The following is a 24,982-nucleotide window of genomic DNA, read 5'->3' as shown; positions in this document are numbered from 1 at the left end:
TTCACGCTCTCCCTCCCTCTCTCTCTCTCTCTCACACACACACACACTCTCACACACTCTGTCTTTCATAGGATTTTAATCCTACTTCCTCCTTTCTTTTGGTCAATGTCTAGTTTCAGACTGGAAAAGAGACTGAAAAGTTAAGTGATTTGCCCAAGGACTTGCAGTAACTCACTGGCAGAACATTAAAACCGTATTCTTCTGTTCTTGGCTCATTGCTCTGCCTTGCTGTTCAAAACGACGTGTGTATTGAGGAGGAGAGACTGCATGGGGAAACACCATTTTGGACCTTGCAAAATTGACAGGGCTGTGCTTAGCGAAGTGGGATTTTCGTGTTGAGGGACCTTCTGCCCCCTACCAGCAAAAGCAGTGTATAAAGCTGCTGAGTAGATTTTACTGACTGGCTACCGCAGATGTAATTTTAACTCTGGTGGGATTTGAGAGATGGGCATGGCCATCTGGCCATTTGGAGCAATGGACACAAACATTTCTCTTGCAAAGAGATTCTGTGAAGAAGGCAGATCTGGGAAGGAAGCTTAAGCTTAGATATATAATCTGTTACTGAGGAAGAGGTTGCCAATAAAATAAAAGTACCAGGATACAGGGAGGAGCAAGGTGTGAACAGGGGCTAACTGTGCATGTGATAGTTCATATTTGAGACTAGGTGTAGTAGTTCATATTTGGGAGTAGGTGTTAGAGGTGTAGAGCAGGCTGAAGTATATATATACAGCTGGAAGTATTTATCTGCCAGATCAAGTTAGTAGTGCAGTGTGGTGAGGGGAAGGCATCTCACTCCCTGTCACAGAACAGCTCCAAGGTTGTTTACTGGTAGACTAAAATGGCTGAAGGTGAACCACTCTCTAAGTATGAAATTAATGAAATATTAGAGTATGTTTAGACTAACAGAGCCATGTACTGAAGGTGACCTTAAGGTCATAAGCATGTGTTCCTGGAAATCACAAGTGGCCTGTTCTCAGAGCCTCTCCTGACTTTGAATCAGCCGTTTTATTCTTGCTGTCATATATCCATTCAGACTGAACATTAGGAGGGAAGTGCTGGCCGGACATAGATGATTAATAGCAGGCCAGGTCAGTATAACGGCACTTCGGGGACTTTTCCAAATAAGCCTGGTGCATGCTAGTACTCTGGTCTCTTCCAGATGGGAAATTTTGCCTGGTGGGCATGTGGATGAGCAAGTGTCAAGTTTTTATGCCTCTCAGCTAGGTTTGCCACCATCAGTGTAGACAGCATCTGGGATGCCTTCTTTCTGTTTTCACATTTGTAAGCTATGGCTGACAGTACAGTGAAGAATGGTGGGTGATCTGGTTTTGGGGGGCCAGAAACACCTTGTCAGAACGAGGCCTTTTCATTACTTAAAAACAAAACCAAGAGAAGTTGGCTATCCTGTGAAAATAAAGATTTTCCTTCCTTGCTGCAAAATCTGCATGGAGAACAGGCTCCAATTGCAAGAGGGTTGACAGCAAAGGGGACAACACTGGCATTGCTGCCAGGCACCTGTTTTCCATTCAGATTTTACAGTTCAATAACTAATATGTTTTTCAGGCAGTTTAAGGTGATCTTAATGCAAGCTGCTACTGGAAAAGGCAGTCCTGTTCTTCCTCCTTATGAAGTCCTTTCCACTTCTTCTGTGCTAACACCAGCACTTTTGTGCTTATGAAACCCGACCCAGTAAAGACAAAGACCAATCTATAAAGCAATTAATTTCCAGTTAGAACCACTTCCTTGGCCGGCTGATTATGCGATCTCATGAGCTCTAGTGCTGGCATAAGCAGGAACGTGGGGTTGGAGATGAAGGGAAGAGCGTATACCATACCCTCTTTCAGCAGTAGTCCTCACCAAAATCAGTTTAAACCGAAACAAAACCCCTCCTTTAGGGCAGGAACAAGCAGCTGAGACAGTGCAGTAGTTTGCTCCTCCAAAAAGTGAGGGTCCCACTCCCCTCCCCCTGCCCAGTTCCCAGCTGGGTGCTGTTTCCATCCATCCCTTTGCTGGTGCCAGCTCAAGTGCTTGGGGGCCATGTGGCTGAACCATTCAGCACACTAGCTTGACGCAACTCTGGGCACTGCTCTCTTTCCAGCTGTGTGAGCTCCCTGTGAGGTTTGCAGGTCGCATCTGCTCACCATGCGTGTGGTGACACAAGAGCGGGTAGGAGGGAAGTAGGTGGCAGGAGTCAGGATTGGATGCAGGACTAGGAGGAACATGATTGTCCCCTTCTGTCATCAGCAAGCTTATTCATTTGTATTGGTTGTACCATCAAATTTTAGGCATCCCACTGCTCAAATAGCGCCAGAACCTAAGAATAAATGTAAGGAGGATGCTAGTGAAGATGAAGCATTGGTAAATGTAACTCTTCTGTGAACAAAATCTCCTCAGAGAGACTTCTTTGTCACCTCCCTGACAAATCTGCTGTGTGTGTGTGTGCAGTTTGGTTTGTTTTTACTGTAAATACCTCATCTCAAAATGTGTTTTATATGCACCTTATCATCTTTTTACTAGATTTTCCCTGAGGGGACACATGTTGCAAGAAGCAAAAGAGTATTGAATACTTACTTCTGCAGGTAAAGAATGAAAGTCTGTGGGAAAACTATAGACTGTGGTGGCATAGGACTTGTTACCATAGTTTCCATCCATATCATTAGTTCCCACCTACTTTATCCAGCATTCAGAAGGAAGAGAAAGACAGCATGCTCTGGCAGTCTAGCCAGCCCCCTCTGGCAGAATTTAGTGTGCCTCAAAGAAGAGGTACGGGGTGTATGGCCCCTTTCCTTTTCAGGATAGTTTGACTGGTAGCAGGATGTGGCATGGCTTGAAAGAAGGCATGAACAGAGTTACTTTGACAATTGACTGCATCTGCCTGATTGACTTACAAGAATGGGCTGTTTGACTCCTGGGGAGGAAGCTTGGGGAAGGTCACAGTTTGTGTCCAAGAAAAACTTGATGAAAAAAAAATTACCGTGATGTAAGTGAAGAGAAGTGACCGACAAGTGCAGATGGCACCTGTTAAAGTTTCTCTTTTAACTTGAGAATAGAAGGGTAGTAGAGGTTTAACTTCATAGAAAACTGATTTTGTAGCTCATTTGTATGTTTCTATTTAGTAATCTTTGCTGGCAAGACTGTGAATGTGATTGATGAGTGTTTTATGCAAAAGTGATCACTTTGCTGCTTATCGGAATAAAGTCTGTGCAGCAGATATATGATATCTTGTGTCTGTTCTTTAGCCTTTTCTCGCTGTGTGCCTAAATGTTGTAGTTTTACAGAGAAATGTTGAGTCCCTAGTAATAGCCAGATGGTAGTGAAGCTTTTCAAAAGACAGGCCCCATGGGAAGTGTGGATATCTGGTTTCAGGTATGGTTAGATTGCAACCAGCAGTCTCTGCAGGAGGTTAAAATGCCCGCAACCTACTGACCGTGTGACTTTTATCACTTCCTGCCAGCAGATGGAAAATTTTGTTCAAATAGTAGGGATTAATGGAGGACTTAATTGAACAGGAAATTTTTCAGCCATTCAGATGATGGCTAAAATGATCCATACACTGTTACTTCTGACATCTCTGCCAGAAGTACTCTCTGGCTTTCTGGCTAGTACAAGCTGCTTTTGGGGCAAACGGTGAAAGACTGCAATAGTTGAGGTATGCGTGTTTTTCTGAGGTTGGAAAACAAGAATGAAATTATCTGTAAAATAACCCTTTTATTAAAGGCACAGTCACAGAGAAGAGGCTGCTCAAAGTAAAAGAGTTTTCCTTCAGTCGTATGGCTTTCATCTTGTACCGTCTTGATTTTTTTAGCAGTTGGTCCAAATTCGTAGGGAGGGAGCTGCTGATGTGTTTGCTGTTATTTGGCACATCATTCACCATTCAATCTTAATATGCAACCATTTTGAAGAGGAATATGGAATACAGATTGGCACTGAATTTATTCGGAATTGACATTTCATGTAGAGTGCCCAATGATGTTGCATGAGTAAGGATGTAACAAGAAACACTGACATTTGAACCATTCTGGTTTTGTTTAATGTCTTCTGGTTAAGAACTGGGAGGCAAACAGGTTTTGCAAATGTCCTTCAGAGGTCTGAGAATACTGAAGATGATGATAGACGAATATTGAAGTTTAAAGGTGTGTTGTGCTAAAATTAGTTTTGACCTCTATTTAATTAAATGGGAGGAAAATGCTGAAGTTTTGTGAAAACTGGCATGTTTTAACTGTCTGAAGAATCTTTTCCATAGGGTGGGAAATCTTTTTGTAGGGCCAAAAAGGCTTTTGAAAAAAAATCTGTGGTAGGTTACATGTAACAGGCGTGTTAGTGTTATCCAAGAGCCACGTAGACAGAATAATGTTGCTGCAGAGCAGATGAAGTGAAATTGCAGACCATTTCACACCTCTAGGCTTCCCCACGCTTGCTTTACGGAATATCAGAAAAATACGAGAATTCCTTTGCTCTCTTCCACCTGCAGTGAGTCCAGACAGCAGGACTTTGCCAATTCTTTGCCAGTAGGTGGAGACCTTGCAAGTGAACTGGAAATTAAATCTTCCAATGTGGAAGGTATTTGTTACTTTGGAGTTTTCTGTTGTTTATCTCCAGCACATGGACAATGTTTAATGTGAAAAATAAATTTATTTTTGTGGGTTTTTTGCTTGATTCAGACATCTGCTAATGATTTTTAAAAAGCAAAGCAAAAAAGAGCAAGTTTCTTTTCCCTGCCACTGTGGTTTTGGACTTTAGTTTTCTGGCACATGGTGGTGCTCTTCTCTTTCTCTGTGTCATTATGGCATAAAATGGCAGACCTGGCCCAAAGGCGCTTCTTGGTGATGTGCTGCCTGCCAGACTCACTGGTATCAGGGAGGTGGGTTTGACTCAAGCTGAGAAGGAGTCTGGTTTACGCTGCCGGAAAAGACAGGGAGTCCCCCTTTCTGGAGCGCAGGGACCAGAGACTCAACTCTCCGTGTTTGACAAGCACCTCTGTGTAGGCATCAGTGCTTGGGAGGGCTGGTTAAGCAGTTTGCGGGGCTGCCTACTGAAGAGCACCATGTAGCAGATCAGGATGAAAACCATCCTGGGAGCAGAAGGGCTCCTGAGCACGGCACCATAGCAGAAACAAGCTGTGCATCAGCTGGAGGCTGAGCAGGAGTCAGAAGCTGTTGGAGCTAACACTACTGCTGCAGTAAATGGTCATCGAGCCGTACTTGGTATGGATCTAGACTAAGGTGGTGACTCGCACTAGCTTGGTCCCATAGAGTTAACTTGCATGCCTTTTCTAGTATTGTAAACTGCCTGTGGTAAATAAACTCTGCAACATGCATAGACAGAAGGACAGCCAGAAGAAGGATTTAGCCAGGACACAGCCCTCTCCAAAACAGGCTGCAGCAATACATTCCTGTTTCCTGTCCCTTCTCAGCTGGGATGCTTTTGCATTGCTATACCCATTTGTATTGGAGCTTGTGAGGGCATACCTGAGCTGGCCCAACTGAGCGCTGTTGATGGTGGCAGCAAGGGTGTCTCCTTTGGGAGGACCATTGCAGGACCCACAGTGAAGTTCACATTATTGTTGTTAGGCTCCTGTGTGAACTAATGAATTTGAAGGCTTAGCTTGGGTGGGTTTATGCAATCTGCAATGTGGCTGCAGTGTAAACACAGCTGGATTGCAACCCATAGCAGAGTCAAAGGTTAAAATACTTGTGCTCACCTTTTTAGAGTTAGAGATGTATCTACTGCAAAATGGGAGTTGTCAAGAACCATTGCAGGACAAAGGAAGGTTGGCACCACCTGCCTCCAGTATTTAGAAGGATCTCTTCTGCCATCTATTGCCATTTTCAGCTTACCACATGTCTGTATGGAGGAGAAAAAATTGCCATCCAATCTCAGGTGGGAGAACCGTGGAGAAAATGGATTTAAAAGACCCATTGTCTTGCTGAAATAGATTATCCAGATCATAAACTTAGAGGGCTATGCCTTTGGGTCCCGATTTATGAACAGCCTGTAGGACGTTTGGTACAGGGACATACTGAACAGTTTGTACTGATCTGATAACGAAGATATATAACTGTAGGAGAACAATTTCTTGGTAGCTTTTAATTCAGCTGCCTTATCCTCATTTGAAGTTTCCCAATCTTCTCGTGGTCGATATTCCTGCTTAAAGTACTGCCTGGTGATTGACCCTGCTGTGTTCCCTGATCTTAGTATGGGAGACACCATCTGCCCTCTTCTTCTGGCAGGATCAGAGAGAGAAACAACTTTTTTCTTTCTCTTTCCCCTCTGCTCTCTCTTAAATTCCTCTTTGTTGCATTTTTAATTTCTTTTTTTGTTGTCAAGCATTTCTGGCCAGCCTGTAGCAGGCGTGACAGAAGTAGCGTGTTGCTGTGGGTGAGGAAATGGGTCGCTTTATCAGGTGGGCCAGCCCTGGCAGCTGCAGAGCCCGTATCCAAATTTTGGTTGTGCTCATACAGCTACTTCCCCCTGGGCAGCAGCTGATAAACCCTCCCAGCCACCCACACGTGGGATGGGTCAGACTAGGCAAGCCTGGACTGGGCAGCTCCTGTCACTTGCCATAGGTCAATGCAGAGTTGTAGGCCACGACTAGAGTATGTCAGCACTGGTGTTTGAAAGTGGAACTGTTTTGATGAGTGTTTGAGGGTAATTAATGTATTTAAATCTGAATTAAACCTGCCCCCACTGCTGGAAGCTGGGCTGGAAGCAGGCTTGAAGGCAGAGGCATGGTGTAATAATTGCGTTGTGTTGAGTTATGCCTTGGTAACTTGTTTCAGTGCTGTTTTGTTTTGAGTATCGCAATAGAGCTTGCAACCCTGGGTATGGTGCTGCAGTAATATAAATAGCATATGTTACGTGCAGGCTATTCCTGTGCTAAGGTCCAAGTGCAGGCAAATATGGAGGGCTTTCAAGGAGTTGTATCAGTAAGGTGGGAGGAGACCCATGTTCCTGGAAAAGGGATGCAAGCTTGACTAATTCAAGTTTATACCCACCCTAAGTTTTTTGGGTTGTTTCTTGTTCTTTGCTTCTGTGTATCCTGAAGTCTACAGAGGGGACCCAAGTTCACATTGAGACATCCTATTGTTAGGTCAGGTGTGCATCAAATTTGCCTCGTCATTGTGGGTTTCCAGAACAAAAACCCAAGGACCCATTTAGTACTCAGTATGGTTCATTCCTCTCAGGAATATCTAGACTGCTGAAACACCTGAATTTCTTGAATCCATACTTGACATCTGAAAGGCAGCTTTCTGTAACTTCTTCTAGATGGACTAGTATGGACCTTAGTCTAACAGGCAATATCTGCATCCTTATTTAATTGTGATGGTTGTATATGCAGGTGGCTGGAGTTGGCCAGTTCCTTCACAGTTAACTTGGAGGAGTTGCTAAACAGTATCCGGTGGCTTTTAATAACTCCCTGTTTGCCCAAGGCTATCTTGGATGTTGTTTTAACAACCAGCTATTGCAGTTGGTGAGTTAAAGTATCTCTGCTGCACAGCATAAAGTGATGCAGTTTTGGAGGCTACGAATATCTTATCTTTAGAGATCAGTAAGTGTGGTCAGAAAAATGTCATTTGATTTCAGAATTTATGATAATTCGAGCAGTATTTAACACACGCGTTTAAGTTGTCAGCAGTAGTTTGAACTAGTCATTAAGCACATGAGTCAGTTCAGTTATCATTCATTAGATGTGGTTCCTAAGCACCTTCCCACTGTAAGAGAAGAAATTCTCAGAAACCAACCGCTTCCCATTTAAAACTTAGACAAGCAAAAAACCCAAAGGAAAAGGCACATCCATTATGACTAAAATTTTAGATCAAGAGAGGTACTTATGGAACCTGCCTTGTTAGGCTCTTAAGTCAATAATCAAGAACTAAATGGAGCTGGTCTTAATATTTTACTTTGATTTGTTCACTTGGTTTAAGATTGTGTTACTAATTGAGGCCCAATTTTAAATTTTTAGACCAAAGAAGGTAAAGAAGATTGGGTGAACAAAAGGCTCGGCCTTCTAAAATCAGTGTTGTATTAAAGTTTACTGGAATGTCTTACTTAAAAAAAAAAAAAAAAAAAAAAAAAAAAAGCTAGATTCTTCAAATCAGATTACAGAAATATGAATAATTGCCTCTCTCATCTAGTAATATGGGTCTAGATCGTGATGTGGATTACCCGACCTTGCAAGTCAGTATGAAGGAGTAATGTCTTACAGGCACATTACGCTCTATGCAGGTTACTTGCATGTGGTATCTGTCTGAACAGGAGCGAGCAGGTTTCTTGCCCTCTCCTTCCCTCCTGGTTCAAATAGGTTGGGAGATGCAGAAAATGATCGAATCTTTAGTTTCACTTCTGCTAACCTGCTGGCAGTTGCTGCTGAGCCTGTGTGGCATTGGGAGGGCAGTAGATGATTTACCACTGATACAGGCCTAAATTACCCTGCCTGGAAGCCAGGGGCATGTGGGAGAGGAAATGCAATTCAGAGCTGCCTTTCATACTGCTGCTTCCTGCTCTTGGGGTGATGCAGTTTATTCGCAGAACTCCACCTGAAGTCGTAGTTCAGGACACAGTGATTGGATTTGTATATAGATACATAGAGCTAGAAATACGGTTTAGTATTACTAGAGCTAAGAACTGCGCTCACATATGCTCCAGGGAGAGCCAACGAGGTCTCCTTGTATTCTGACTGCAACTTTTGTTATCATTTATTGTTTATCCAAATCATGTTTACTCTCATAGCTGAAAAAGTAAAAAAAAAAAAAAAAATAATAATAATAATAATAACATTTTTTTTTCTTTTTAGTTATATTTGATTTAGTTTTGGCAGTGTTATACTGGTAGACTTGTTGGTTTCAATTCCGGAGCCCTGTTTTTGTCAACTGATGACTTTCAAAAAAGGTTACTATTCAGAGTTGAAAGTCTTAGGCTTGTTCTCAGGAATGAAACCATGGTAAAATGTAACTTAGCCACACTTCCTACTGGTGAGTGTGAGAAAGACAAGAATTTTCCCAGTTGTCCCGTAGAGAGCGATGCCTCCAGTGCCACGTTTTTCATGAGCACCTTAGGCTCGCCTGTAAGTGCACATCACATGGCTGATTTCATTCAAGCTGGAAATTAAACACATGAAAATCTTCTAATATGCAGTGGACATCTGGCTATGTAAACGTAAATTACGATTTTTTTTTTAACAGGGGCAGAGCATATCCATCACTTTTGGGTATGTTTACTTTAATAAATGAAGCTGCATACATAAAAGAAGCTTTGCAAACAAGCCTGTTGTGCACTAGATTGCCATGTTGTACAGTCAAATAACCCTGAACGCGCAACCTGCGTGCCACCTCTGGTGAGTACGAAAGACGGTGCGCTTCTAACCTGATCTAGGGTAGGGACAAGTTAAAATCACAGCAAAGTAGTTTGCAAAATCAGCAAAGTGTCACAATAAAGAAATAAATAACACAGGCACGTGGCAGGAGGGAAATCTGTAAATGTATTTGCATAGGGTAATCAGCTTAAAAGTAAAAATTGGTGAGCCAGATTTCCTGTCAGTGCGAGAGATCATCTTATAATGGGTACTAGTGGTTGATGGAATGACAAAAATCAGTACGACATTATCATGGGCGACAGTGACAGTGCTTAAACTGTTCGGACAGCCAGGGTAAGGTAGTAACAGCTAAAGGATTCCACACAAGCTAACCGGGCTCTATCAGCAGCAGTACAAATCCCTGCATGGAAAAATATAAATATACATAGCCCTGTATTTCTGCCGCTCAGATTGAGAGAGGCAGTTGAGTGCATAATATTGATAGAGATCCAGGAGCTGCAAAGTCTAAGCAATAACAAGGAACCTGAACTTTCTTCATTGAAACATGTATTGCGATAAAGCAGGTGTCTTCAGTAGGTATTCTTAGATCATGCAGTAAGAGAGTTTTTAGTCCTAAATATCAATGCACTATTTGGTCAAAACTAATACAAGCTCATCTGTGCTACTCAGTAGTAGTGATTGTAATGTAACAAGAGTAAATATCTACAAGTATTTATATCACTGTTTCTCAGGAGGAGAAGTAACCAAAGCAAAATAAACAGAAGCAAAGTAACCAAATATTGACAGTACTTTTAGAAGGATAGAAGCGTACAATCCTTAGCTTTAACTTGCAGGCTGCTCACCAGCAGCTCAGAAAGCAAAACCATGCTGCATCAAAAAGAGAACTGTGAATTAATCACAAAATTGTGACACTCGAGCTGTTATTTAAGCTACAGTTCCTTTAGAATTTGGAAATCTAACTTTAGTGGTGCCCTTAAACAGAAAAATAGGGCATAAACTTCAGGCAACAGCAAAGCAGGAAACAATGAAGACAAAAGTGAAGTTCAAAGAGTAAGCTAAAGGTTATGAGACAGCAGGCAAATATTGAGTATATAACAAGCAGGAAGTTTTATGAAAAACTGGGTTACTAGAGATTAGAGAACATTTGAAAAAGGTAAAGTTTGTTTTGCAAATCTCTTTACAGTTGAGATGCGCAGGTATGAGGACAGCTTCTCAACCCCTGAATGTAGATTAATATACATATATATAATCAATTCAATTGTGTGTATTGCTCTTCTCTGTGTATATTATATAGTACATATGCTTTGCTTTCATTTAGGAGTTTTGGAGTGGTATACTGAAAATGGTATAAGATTTTTGTACAGATGTAGAACTAAATCTCACATACTGATAATTTAATACCTGTTTTGCAGCTAACACAGCATGTACTGTTATCTACAGCATTAGTGTTTACTAAATTTAACACAGACTTGTATTGCTAGCCTGAGCTTTACTTTGCAAAGAAAAGACTGACTTTGTATAGTAGGTGTTTTCTTACTAAATACAGCGTTTTCTACACTGCTGAAGAAATGGTGCTAGGAAATTCTATTTTAAAAGACATTTCTAAAGTATTTTTAGCCAATACAAACTGTGGTGTTTTGATTATAAGGAGCACAATTTGCTTAAAATGTTCAAATAAAAATAAATTCCTGTCTAGAAAAGCTTCAAAAAATATATTTTGTGTTATAGAGAAGTGTCTTCTAGTCTAGTCTTAATCTGTAGACATAGGGTATTTTTACTGTGTAGTTTTAGCATCCGGTTGTAATTTGTTGTCTTGAACCTGAACAGTAGGTTCCTTAGAAGAGAAGCGTACCCAAAGTAAGTGAAGGCTTTCTCAGTCAGAGGCTTTTTTGATCTTTGTGTCTTAGGTAGGTGTTTGAAGTCTATCAAAAATAATAAAAGGAAAATAATATTCAGTTCAGAGAAGGTGAATTACTATTTTTTTTAAATAGTCTGGATGTTTCTGGCTGTTTATTCAGTGTTTGCATGATGTTTAGATGAGGTATTATTTTGAGTTTTTCCTCATCCTTTTCTGTCTGCGTGCTTTTTCTATTTGAATATTTGCAAGTCTTACATAACATATATCCTTTAAATGAGGCTAGAGAAAGCAATTTCTTTTGAGGATGCAAACAAGTTTTTTTGTTTTTAGCCTTTTGGCCAGTTCTGTCAGTCTGTCCCCTGTTGCCAAATGTATGCTGAACAGGTCGTTCCAGCAGAAATTGTTGCCTTGACAAGCAAGGAGTGAAACCACTGTGGTGGTGTTACATATTTATCGTATACAACATGTCTTTGAGCACTTCTATCACTTCCTCAGCCCTTCCGCCCTGCTCAGAAGTAGCGCATAAGCTAGCACAGCAGTTGGTTACGCTTGGGCTGGTGTAACCATAGTGCAGAGTGGTGCCTCCTCTTTTGGCAGCAGCTTCACACTTACAGTGGATTAAGAGCAACATGAAACCGTACCCGAAATAATTAGTTTTATGCTTCTAGAGATTTTCATAGTGAAATATCAGGTTGTTAAGAGGCACGCATTCCTTGACAAGGAAACAGTTGTATGTTGTTACCCCTGTTTTGAAACATGAGTACGGTTTTCTTTTGCTGGACCACCTTCTGGACTGGCCGTCTTTACACAAAGCTGAAGCAAGGACTGCCTAAAAATTTGGTTTTGTGCCCTAATCTAGGTGCTTTGATTCCAAAGTGTTATGACTGTGGAAGAGTTTTTCTTGCGTATGGCACTCTCTGTGTACTCCCAAACGTTACGGTAAAGTCCGCAGAACAACCGTCTACCCAAGCATAAAACAGTAGTTATTTCAGAAACTGCAGTGAGGAAAGGGTGCCTTCTTTTACTAGCGTTCTTAAATTGAATCAGTGAATGCTTACGCCCGGTAACTAACTGTTTATACAGTTTTAATAAAAGTTGATATTTCAGGAGGAACAGGCCTGGTTTTGTGGGAGTGGTGAGTGAAGACCAAGCAAGAGGAAGTATGGCATACATCAGCAGAGGTGCTCAGAATTTGTGTATAAGAGAGGAAGCGTCTCTGACGCGCTTGATCATACAGCAACACCAGCCTCCCTAGGAAACGGCAAAGGTTCATGGTCATAGCCTGAAACCAAGCTGAAGGGAGATGTGGCATTTTAGCTGTCGTCACTAAATTGAAAGGCCGCCACAAGAGTGTGGGGGACAGTGAAAAGCTGGCCGTGCTGTCAGGGTTGGCCGTGTGCGCTGCCAGACACCTAGCTGGAAAGAGCAAACAAATCAAGGGACAAATTGTTTATACTGGGGAAGAAGGGATAGCAGAAAGTATATTTTTAAAGAAGTAGTGAAGCAAAAGTACTTTCAGTTCAGTAATTCATTAATGTTTATGACAAATGTATGGGCCGTTCTCTAATCCCCTTTCAGTGCTCTGGGGACTGATAACAGGGATGCTGCAAGCAGCTCTGGCCAGTCCTTGCTACAGAGGGCTGGTTTTGAACCGAGTGACAGGCTTAATGTTCACATTTTGGGGGGGGTTGCGAAGTCCTCTCCACTAGTTATCTTTGGTCAAATTAGATTTGAGCAGGTAGTTTCCAGGAAACATTTGGCTGATACAGTGCATGGGCTGTATATGTTTTTAACAGCATATTTGAGGAAGCACATCAATGGGGAAAAATCGCTCCACAGATTACAGCAGCAGGCAGGATTCTCACTTGCTAACCTTTATAGTCTGTTTTTTTGGCTAGAGAGCACACATTTTGTGCAGAATAGAAGCCAACACAAAGCATTTTTCTCTGCCCACATGTGTGGTTTGGGTGATAGAAATGTAGTTGGTTGAAATTAAAATCCCATTCATTCTGTGCAGGAGTTCTCCAGTCTGCTTGAAGGAATAGTGCCTTGCAATGCAATCCGAGTAACTTGAAGAAGACATAAGTGGGTATATAGAATATCTTCATTCTGGAAAAATTATTGTTCATAGATATGAGGAAATAAGTATATTCAATTAGTCTTTTAGTTCCAGTTCACAAATTATAAGCACCATGATAAAATATATTGTAAACAACATAACATACTAGCCACTAAGGAAATGGAAATAAATAGACAATAGGAAAGGCTTTGAGGAATGCAGTAGGGTTCCTTTGATCAGCAGGAAGTTCCTTATGGACAATTTATGTGGAGGGTGAAAAATTACTGAAGGCTACTTTCATGCTCTGTTGTCATTAGGGGACATGTATGCACCCATACAAACACTGCTGGGATTTTAAACATTTTTTTCTATTTTAGCCACAAAATTGAGGAAGTTTAAAATATAGTAACAAACTTCTCATACCCAGATGTTTAAATTAAATATCTGTGAAGAAAAAGGGTTTACCAATTACTTGTTTCATCCACATTTAATGAATGATAACTGTGCTTTCATTAAGTCATAACAGTAAATTTTGCAGTGGAATGATAAGACCTAGCTTTTCCTTTAGTGTTACTTGATACGTCTTGCAGTTTTAGATTATGTAAATACTCTGCTATTAGGGAAGAAAATGATATAAAATTGCATCCTTCCTCAGTGAGGTTTAAAGTTCTTTCAGTATCTTCTTTTCATTGTGAAGCTGTAATAAAGACCGCAATTAGAGTCCCAGTTGTTTAAGTGAGAAATTAGCATGTTCTTAAATGCTGTGCCGAGTCGGGTTCCCAGTGAGCCCTCCTTTGGGTATCTGTGCTGCCCCAAAGCTTATTCCCTACTACTGAATTGTATTCTAGATGTATTAAAGAAAATCATTTTCATTGCCACCTAGTAGTTAATCAGAGTCTTCAGATAGGCTTGAAATCATTTGCAGTCCGATTGCCGAAGCCGCTTGCTTCTGTTCATTTCTCATAACCATACATGATCATACTCTAAAATTTACCAAAGAGTTTCAGTCCTTTGCCCAGTAAAAGGACTGAAACAGAGACAAATTCACTCTGTCCTTACCTGTTCTTCACTATTACAAATTTGGCACAAGTATTTATTAACGCCTTGCTCACTGTCTTCCAAGCTGTCACCAGGGGAATGAAGATCAAATGGCTTTTGCCTGATATGTTTCCTGTCAAAAAATACCTTTCCCTAAAGGTTTTGCTTTGTTTTTGCAGATCTGGGCACAACTGTAGATACAGTATATACTAATATCTTGCAATTTCTAAGTTAAACTTCAGGATTTTGAGCAATCTGACTAGGATTCTAGCAGATTGGAATAAATTGAAAACCTTAATGGGACTAAAAATACTAATTTGTGAATTAATTGTGATAAAACACAAGAAGCAAAGAAAACTAACACTTCAAAAAAGAAACTTTTGTGATGCAAAATACAGATTTAATTGCAAATAAGTAAATTGCAAACTATAATTGTATGATGTGTAAGAAAATACTTGAAAGACATGAAATAGTAGTTACAAATTTTTTAGTCAAGATGTCCCCTTCCTGTTTTTCTAAATTGTTGCAGAAGATACCGGAGGTAAGGCAAATAAAATACTGTCTTCACGATAGACCCAATTCTGAAGAACATCGGTGGGAGATGGATTCCGATCTCTCTTTTTTCAAACAATGAATTTTTATGTTCTTGAGTCTCTCCTGTAAGTTCTGTCTAACGTGCTTATGATATGCTCTTGTTTCCACAGGCCAAGGCTGCAAGCACAAAGGAAGTTTGCTCAGTCCCAGCCAAACAGTCCCAGCACAACTCCAATAAAGATAGTGGAGCCGTTGTTACCCCCTCCCGCCACTCAAATTTCTGACCTCTCCAAAAGGAAGCCCAAGACAGAAGATTTTCTTACTTTCCTCTGTCTTCGAGGTAGGAATCTTGTAGCAGCCTAGGGGGACAGTCTAATTCAAAGAACAAGCTGCAGTACAACACACTGAGTAACAGCTAGCCAAATGTACTGGTGCTACGCTTGAATATATTGTATGCATTTCAACTCCAGTAATTTGACTGTATCAGCAGCAAGAGCATTGCAGTTCTTGGTTGTAAAGACCATAAAATGAGGCCAATAACAGTGAAAAGGAAATTTCTTCTGTGCTTAGCACTCTGTTATCCTGAATGGGTTTTCATCTAGCTCTCTCTTTGTCCTCCTGTCCTCCTTCATTTTGTCTGACTATAAACTGAAGATGTGCTTAACTCTCCTGAGTACTTGTTTCTGCAAGAGGAAAAATCTGGTTGGAAATTCCCTTTTTCTACCCATTCACTGTCCTTTGTTGCTCATTCTGAGTGACACTTTTCCTATGATATTTGGGGAAGGGGTTGCCATTGTTCTTTGTGTTTACCGCCCAAAAAGGTGAATTGTTCCCATGGTAATAATTAAAACATTTTAGCTGTTCCACTGCGTAACCCTAGTGAAGATAAGGTATCTGAAGTTGTACCATGAGATACCTGACTTATCCTGCTTTCTCACAGTAAAGTAGCAGGTGCCTGAGCCTGGCTAGAGTTGTATAGTGGGGTCACTTCGGACCTTCATTTCAGACTTAAGGACCTTAGTGTGAAATATAGTTAACTGTCTTGATTAAGCGAAAGGAGGAGACCTTACCTGAGTGTCATACTTACACTTTGGTCATTTTTTCTCGGGACTTTTCAAGTCCCTGTGCCCCAAGTCATGTCCCGAAGATATTGTTTTTCAGTTTAATCTCCTGACTGTAATTTGGTAACGTTCTCATGGTGACTTTCTCTTTCAGCAGGTGCCCCTACATCCTTTGTAGCTAGTCACTGCTCCATGCTTGGTGTGCTGGAGTGATGGCTCTTGCTGTTCTTTTCTTTCCATTTCCTGCTGAAAAGGGTATGCATTCATTACAGATAGGGCTCATTTGCAAAAATCTTGCCTAGTTGGTTGAATCCTTTGAAGCTTGTTGCTTCCACTTGTTTTTTTTTCAGCTACCCTTTCCAGTTCTGAGCTATATCTTGCATCTGTTAATAGCACTGGTCAGCACCACCCATAGCTTCCTGCTGAGGCTTTCTCGCCTTAATGCAGCGTGGTTTGTTGTTTTCTTTTCTGCGAGATATTAGGCAAGTGATAGCTTTTGACTGGCAGCTAATTTATCTGTCTCAATTCTGATCCAATATGAAGCCTCCCTCATGCTGGGACTTATGGCAAAGTGGGTGGGTGGAGGGGATGGAGGGGGATTGTTTGCTAGCTTTTGTGCTTATTTAAAGGACTGTGAGGAGTAGAATCCACTGGAGTTTAAAGTGACATCACAGTCCTCAGAAATTTGGTCTGTGGAAATGTATTTCTAATTTAGTCTGCTATGAGGTTGATCAGTCTTTTGGCAACATGTCACTGCTGTGATCTGGGCCAACTGCCACAGTTGCTTGTGGGGAAAATTCAGATTGTGTGTGTGTGAGCACACATGGCTGCATTCGCACACTTGTTTCTACTGCTTGCTAACTAAGCATGTGTTATTTATAGCTTTGAAGGCCCTTGCACCTAAAGAAAGGCAACCTGAATGGAGATATTACTGATCTCCATTTTTATTTCCTACCATTTCTTAGCATTCTGCTTTAACAATGCAAATGTGAAGTGTGGGTACTTTTGTCCTATTCCAGCACTTCATTCAGAAGCATTTTTTCAAATCAATGACTATTTAGCTCTTGCATCTGTAATTTTTTTCTTTGTTATTCTTCTGTAGAATAATTGATGTTTAGTACTGTCAATTAAAAACTTGCAATTCACTCCTAATTTCTTCAGTATGCAGGAGTATACAAGCCTTTAAGACAAGATGTGTAGCCAGACAGCAAGTTCCCCGTTACAATTAAATTAAAAATCATGAGGGAAAATCTACACTAAGAATGCCACACATGGCATGCTCTTGGTGTGGTTAAACAGGACTAAAAAAAGCAGAAAGAGGAACCTGTCAGCCCTCTGTTTCAATACCTCCACAAGTTATTGCTCCATCACCCCTGTATAAAGCCTGAGAAGAACTAGTAAAGGCAGGAGGAGAAAATCTTTTTGGAAATGTGCTATCTAGATGCACTTCTGTGGAGGAGCAGGAGGCTGGTTGTGACTTGAAACTTGGAGGGAGAGGGTGTGGGGTTGCTGAGATCGGTGTTATCACCATTCTGGCTTCTATTTCTGAATTGCTGTGCTTTTAAGGAGGTCCTGGCTGCCTTAAATTGTGCTGTAGCCCTTTCAGTCCCTCGGGCAGTCTAGCTCCAGGTTGTGGTCCCTTTTCATGTGCCCTTTGGAATAAAGCACATGGAAGCTGTTTCTTAATATGTTTTCAGGCTGTTCATGTTACAGCCCACAGATATATCTAGCTCTGGGAAGGTCCAACATGTGGCCTCCAGTGCACTGGCAAACTTATTTCGGTGCTGCTCTTCAGGTGGTACCCAGTGAGCTTGTAGAGAGAAGAGCCAGCAGCTTATTTAAACCCTGTGTAGAGTTGTGATTTTTGGAGGGTGCTTGTTTCATTTTTGAAATGCTAAGGGGTTCGTAATTGATTGCATGGTGGGACGGGCCATTGTCCTGACTTCTCTACATCTATATCTGTTCAGCTCTGACAGTTTGCCTTTCAATCTGAAACGCAAAACATAGTCATATGGAAATGTGATACACCACTGGTAGAAACACACATGCAGAATTTAAGTTCAGCTGTTTGAAAATTGTTTAGTAGGAAGTGTAGTAGCAGTATGACTGAGGATGGTAAATCCTTGTGTTTGTGTAGAGTCTCATTTTGTTTCACTGGGACACTCTTAGGTCCCAGTCCTTCACAATACTCTGATGACATAGTTTGTACGTTCATAGTCAAAGACTTGCTTTGGTGAGGGAGTATCCTCTAGGACCATGGGAAAACAGCTTTGTGGTGATATATCTGTTCTCATCCCCACCAAACCCAGCGATGGTGTCAGAAGCACACTGTAAATTTGTGGCTCTGTGTCAGCACTCTCTGTGTCCTGAGAAGGATGTGCCACCTGGTCTTATCATACCACTTTTATACCTGGGATTTTACATGTTGCTGGTGGGCCTCATAGCATTGCTGTACTCTTGTCCAAGGAGCTTGTTTGGATTAAATTGAACAGCTGTGTCTAGTAAAAGACTAGTATTTCATATGGCAGTGGAGGATTGAAGGGATCCTGTTGTGTTTCTTGCTGAAGTTCCTTTTAAAGATCGCGTTGCAAAATATTAAACCTGGATGTTCAAGTGCATGAGGAATTCAGGAGCTTCACGACCCTTCGTGGAAGTGTTAAAGCTCGTGAAAGCACTGACCAAATGATGCTTGATAATGTTCATCTTCCCTGCCAGTAGAACCTAATGAACTATCTCTGCTTTTCTGTGAGGTCATTCTTCCCCTCTAGATTTCCACCAGGAAAAGGTACCCTTGAACTTTGCAAACTTTTGGTGAGTGTCAGAATTTCGTGAAATTATGCTTGTACTTTCATTTTCCGTTTTTAAATATGGAAATTTAAAAATCCTCGTCACAACTCGAAGTACACTCTTATATGGTTTTTGGCGTTTTTTAAAACAGACCTAACTGAATTCTGGGAGCAGTGGAACTTTACTGTCACGCAGCACCATCAGAGAAAGGCACTTTACATTGTAGGTTCCCTATTTAGGTAAAGGAACCCATTTTACCTTGGGTTCTATTGCATGTCGGAGAATCTCATGATCCAACTAACTCTTTCAGCATTCTGTAACTTCAAGACGGGATAATTTAACCAAGATGACCTGCTTGGTTTCATTATCTAGAATATTAGGGGCTTTGGACATATTCTTAGTCAGAATTTGTTTTTCGAAGGCTTCATTTGAGAATGCAGTATAACAGTTACTTCTCAGAAGGTAAGCAGAACAGCATGAAAAAGCTCTAACAGCTGATGAACACCCTGAAATACATCTAGCTCTGACCAAACTTGGCAAAGCTCTCTTTCCTTCTATAATTTTAAGGGTGTTTTTTTTAAGTTGTGACCTAGAATTTTCACCACAAGAAGAAACGGAATAGTGCAGATATCTCTAAAGTGTTTGACTGCAGTGTTCTTATCTTTAAATAGCTTCTTTGAAGGAGCCTGTATGCCCTTTGCCAGAGGCATAATTAGTATCTTTCAGCAACGCGTGTAGATACAAGTGTGTCATCTCTGTGCAGTAGTACAATGGCTTCCACTTTTACTGTATTTTCTGCCTCTGATCAAATTCTTAATAGCTTCTGTTACAGTGCATTTAAGTTGTCTTTTTTCTCCACAGTTATTTACAGTTTAAAGTGTTGCAAGTGGAATAATACAAGCTAAAGGGGGAAAGTGAGTCCGTTTCCCTGTGAGAAATGGGTTCTTGACAAAAGGTGGTAAAAGATAGGTTACGATCAAGAGCCAACATTTTAAAAAAGTTGTCCCGTGATCAATTTTCTAATTAAGCTGAACCTCTGGGAGTTGCATTCTAGTGAATTTCAGGAATTCCTAAATAAAGATGGTTTCATTAAGGTCCCCAAAACAGCATTTTCAGACTCTTCTAGCAACTCTTCTGCAAAACCCTTAACCATTGGTTTTCTTTGAATATTGCAATGTTTTAACAATACAATAATTTATTGCAGTCATGCAAAACCAAAATAGAAAATCTCACTATAGCACATTTATCCAAACTTCATTAGCTTCCCAAATCTGAACAACCCTGTCCTCTCACGGTTATTTCTTCAATAGGCTTTTAAAAACATCTTATTTGGTGGTAGGCTCAGGGGCCTTCTCTCCCAGGCTTCTAGTATCCTAATAGGATGTATTGCTTGTGTTTGTCAGCCTCTGGGGCTTTTAAGTACCTTTTCAGAATGAGACTGGGGGATGTGTGGATGTAAGGCAAGTATTAGTGTGTCAGGCCTGCCTGTGTGCTCAGGCAGTCGGAAAAGGTCAGTCAGAAAAGGTGTCTTCGAAACATGGCCTTGGTGTCACTTGCAGCTTGTGAAGCCGAATCCCTCAATGGGATGTTTTACCTGGGGCCATTATGTTAATAGATATCTGTAAAGATATTTCATTACAACTGGAAGAGGCTCTCCATAAACAAAAACTTGGGAGCTCCTCATTTTGGGTGTATTAGAAAATGACTGTTAGCTTTTTTTGTATCTACTAAGGGCATGAGATAGCATTTAACTAGGCAGAAGTTACACTTCCCTGGTAATTTAGTGTCAATGTATACACTTGCCTTTGTGAGAGCTGGTGACTACATCAATTGTATTATTGAAGCTTCAGCCTTCCAAGAGAGCGCATTAGAGCCATGTAGACAGGCTCACCAGATAAGAATAAGCACATTAAATCTCACAGCAAGTTGATTAGTGTGGAAGCAAAGCAGTGAAATGTTGACAGTGTCCAAAAATGTAAGGTTTTAAAGGTTTTGCAGTCCTGGTTAGTTTGTAGAATTTCAAAAGAAGATTAAAACATGAAGACTTGTGATATATATATTTTTAATACTGGAGGAAAACTTTTTATAGATTTTGTTTTGTTTTAAATCACTTGGTATATGAGACTGAAATTTTAGGATGGATTGAAAATACAAGAATGAACTTTGGAGTGTACAGTCTTAATTGCACAAACCCTTTGATAGAAATAAGTTTGCATGTAGCAACTGAAATCTCACAATTTTGAAGTTCTTTTTTAAAGAGAGTTTAAAGTCAGGAGTCATATTAAAATATAGGATAAGGGATCCTCTTCCTATGTGGATAATACAACTGTATGTGATATACAGAGCCATTTAGTCCGCCTATGGAACACACAGTGGTTTAGGACAAAAGAGGGATTTAATCTGTGTTGGTAGAGAGAAGTACATATGCAGGATCACAGTAAAAAGCATGCACATGAAGTAGACATAAAGAGCCTGGTGAGAAACACTGTGGCATTATTTCTTTCCCAAGTGATGGGGATGCTGCCGGAGGGCCATCCCTAGACATGCAGCAGAGGTATACATACTTCACATCAATTTGTGCCTACTGAAAAATTTAAGAAGTTAGAAAAGTTGCTGACTGTAAGATAGTGTTCTGTGTGTACTGCAACAGAATCAGAATTTTCCTCTACCCTTCCCATTCTGGGGCCCCTTTCTCATTTTAATGATTCCAATACCTATCCCTGCAAAAAGCCACAGGGTGGAATGAACATGTTGAAACCAGAGACTAATCTTGTGGTTCAATCTCTGTATCTGCCACAGACTCCCTCTGAGTCCCCAGACAAGCTGCTTAGCCTTTTCCATGAAATGAGGATAATATTTAACACCATAATAGGTATTGGCATAGCTGGCTTTTGATTATGGATAGACTACAGGCATAAAATCTGAGTTCTGTGATCCTAGACCTGGGATGGGCATTTTCACTTTAAAACTTTAATGACAGAGTTGAACAGGCATAGCTGGTGCTAGAATTTGATAAGTATCAGCACTATAAGTTTTAGGCAGTGTAATAAGGTATACAGCCCCCATTCCTGTGCTGCTATGCACTGTGCTTGGGTTAGCACCTGTGGGTCCTACGTGCCAGCCTTTGGTTGCATTAGGTTCTCCTGCTAAGCAGCAGAAGCAGTCTCTGACTGTGAACAGAGAGCACATAATATAAAAAGCAATATGCACCTAGGCTTATTCCATAAAACTTGTAAGAAAAATCTGGGTACTAGTCTTTCTTTTTAAAATGCTGTATGTGATTTTGGTCGCTGCTTCCTTTTGCAGTAGTTTCCCTAATCTTAGGATAGGAAGTACCACTTGTCCTGCGCATATGGACAGACACTGTGTTGTGTAACTACTCGAGGTCTGCATGGACTTTGAGCACTGTATATTAGATGCGGAGGAGTGGAAACAGCAATGAGGGCGCATGGATGAGAAGGCAGGATGGAGGAGAAGGGCAAGAGACACTTGATGTCGATGAAACTAATCATGGACCCTGATGGCAGCGCAGTCTAGTGAGATGGGGCAATTGAAAGGAAAGATACCTTGTTTTTCATCTGGACAAAGAAGAAAAAAGAACAAATAAGATAGAAATGACAAATAAAATAAAATGGTAGCTCTGTTAGTAAGTTGAATGTGGAAGGAAAGAAGAAGGGAGAGATTTAAAAAATAAAAGCTGGGGATAAAGCAAGAAGGTTCTTGTTAGAGCAACTGAAATTCTACAAGACGCTTTACTGGGGGGCATGGGACATCCTGAGTGCAGCAGTGCAACTTCCATCAACCCATCTCAAGTGACCCTGAGATTAAACTAGACCCTTCTCAACAAGCTCCCCATCTTTACAATCTCCAGCGACTGAATGGGTGCACACATGCACTTGTACATGCAGGCATGTTTAGAAATGGCTTGGAGAAAACAAGATGACCTTCACCAGAAGACCATCAGATTTGTTGTACTTCGAACCAAAAGGGAAGGTGATTTTGTTCTTTAAGGTGTTTTTAACAGCAGTGCCCACAGTTTATAGCCAGGTGGGCTATGTAACATATTCTAGCAAAGGCAATCCCTCCTCTTCCATCCAACCCAAAATGTGCATGCGTGGTTCTGTAATCTGTGAACATAAAATAGGTTCAGTGCTCCCTGAAAGGTTTATTTTATGCTGATATACTGGTCTGCCACTAAGTTACCCTTGTCCTGTCGGGCACTTCCCTTTCATGTCACTAGAGATGTTTGCATCATGTGAGAGGCAGGCCTGTTCTCTAACCTTTTGCTCCTGTACTAGGATCTCTGTATAGACAAGTATTCCTACTGTTCTCACCTGCTGCTGGAGCTGGAATAATAGTTGCATTGGTGGAAAGTTCTAGTCATGAGGAAAAGGCTGCTGCTCAGAAAAGCAGAACAGGGTTCTTCATAATCAAGAAAAAGCAAGGCAAGTACTAGCTTCGTTTTTAGTTTTGCAGGCAACTCTGTAATTACCTGCAACCCATAAAAGCACACATTTTTTGTCAGTTTAGGACAAAAATTTTTGTAAAATTGCCCTGGGAAAGGGGGCAAATATGTGTCATTGTGCCTTAAACAGGTCTGAAATGGAACAGACTAGTGATGGGGCTAAAGAACTCTTCAATATAAAAAATAGCCTGGTAGGACATGGGGAGTGACAGAGAAGTGATTTTGGATTTACAAACTTCTCTTGTTCGTGGTGGAGAGGAACAGGGGTTAAAGTCAGGGGTTAGTGTGTTTGGGTTGCTTTTGAGGTTCACCTCCAAATCTAGCCAGATTAGTGGAGGTAAATTGCTTTGAGATTGTCAGATATGAATTGTGGATGTGAAAGATACTCCAGTTGTTTTTCAGTATTCAGTAGGCTGTTACTCTGTGTGTGTTTTGTTAACTTTGAAAAGTGAACCTTTTTTCCCCCCTGAAGATTCATACATCCCTTTCTTATTTCACTTCCCTAAAAGATGAACAGTTTGCTTGTGCTTTTTGGTTCTAACTTGACTATTTTACTTTAAAGAATGGACCAAGAGGAAAATGGGTTTTATGTCTTTACACTAGCCATAACACTAAGCATCTTGTGATCTCTGCAATGACGGAGTGTGGTTAGTTTGAACGTTAGTTTGTTTATGAGCTCTGTTTTGTCTCTGTGCTTTGGATGGCCTTTTCCTGCGTCTTGTTCAGGCACCAGGGAACACCCACTGGGACTGTTCCTGCAGGTGGAGTTAAATCAGTAAGATACAATTGCTCTTTACTATAGAGTTTATGTAGTTCATTCTCTTTTAGCCTCGCTCTGTAAAATGGCTATAAAGCATGGGCATAAATTACATTTATTCGCACTTCAGGGACTTTACACTGTCCTGCCAAAACATCATAAGTAGGCTATATAATAAATGAGAATCAGGCCCTAAATTTTCAGCAATGAGATGCCAGTACATCAGAAGCATTTGGGAGGCAAGATTTTCCACCTGCATGCAGCCCCGAAATGGGGCCCTATGTCAGAGGAAAAGCCAGACCTCTGGAAACAGCTAGTTGTGGAGCTTGGCATGCCACATGTTTATTGGGGCAGGCTTAAGTCCCACATACCTTGACCTGCCTTGTGCTTAAATCATTCTGATGTCTTAAATTGTTTTAAGATTTTTCCAAAGCACATCTGGGTTATGTTTAATTGTTAGAAGGAAAAAGAGAGGAGTTAAAGGGGGAGTCGGTGTAAATAATTCATGGAGAAGAATCCTCCAATTTTATAGAAACCACAGCCCAAATTACAGAGAAGGCTGTTGGATTGAGATGATTTTTGTTGTGGTTGTAACATACCACAGTTTGAATCCTGTCCAGATGAAAACATTTGGTTTGTACTTCAGTAAATATTGCAGAAATACTGCCAGCTAATTCTGAAGAGTAATGAAATAGTGCTTTTGGCAAAATACATACACTTTCCATACTTCTGATTCCACTCCTCAGATCCAAATTCAGAGTTTTTAAAATATGTTTAGCTAGTCTAAGACAAAAGTCTAAGACAATTTAATGAGAAACAAAACATACTGTAATTTGGGAGGAAAAATTGCACATTTGTCAAATAAAAAAAAAGTTTAATAACCTCATTAGTCAAATAAAATGGCTGGAAAAAGTATAGTTTATTCTATTAATCAGGCACTTGCTGCTGGGTTCAATGCATCTTTGCACACAGGTTGGGTAAACATCAGCCTTAGTGCCCATGGTTAGTGACAAGCCTGAATTTTGCACATGCAAAGGGTGTAACATCTTTCTGAGAGGATTGCTGAAAGAACACCATGACTTTGAAAAACATGTTTCACTTTGTAATTAC

The 24,982-nt window shown here is 40.8% G+C and overlaps 1 protein-coding gene across 8 annotated transcripts in view; it reads left to right on the top strand.

Annotated features, from left to right (window-relative positions):
• JARID2 (jumonji and AT-rich interaction domain containing 2) overlaps positions 1-24,982 on the top strand; it is a 238,064-nt gene that overhangs the window by 153,377 nt on the left and 59,705 nt on the right. For 7 of the 8 annotated variants that reach the window (XR_010883351.1, XR_010883352.1, XM_067290888.1 and 4 more), the window contains one exon: positions 14,973-15,142. The exons of the other annotated variant lie outside the window; for it this stretch is intronic. Coding sequence is in view for 3 of the 7 variants with exons in the window: in XM_067290885.1 (XP_067146986.1) it covers positions 14,973-15,142 (170 nt within the window). In the remaining 4 variants the exon portion in view is untranslated. The remainder of the gene's footprint in view (positions 1-14,972; positions 15,143-24,982) is intronic. 8 annotated transcript variants of the gene reach the window in all.

This window comes from Apteryx mantelli, chromosome 2 (assembly GCF_036417845.1).
Source record: "Apteryx mantelli isolate bAptMan1 chromosome 2, bAptMan1.hap1, whole genome shotgun sequence".
Taxonomy (NCBI): Eukaryota; Metazoa; Chordata; class Aves; order Apterygiformes; family Apterygidae; genus Apteryx; species Apteryx mantelli.
Note: the sequence above shows the minus strand (reverse complement) of the source record. Positions and strands in the feature narration are given on the sequence as shown.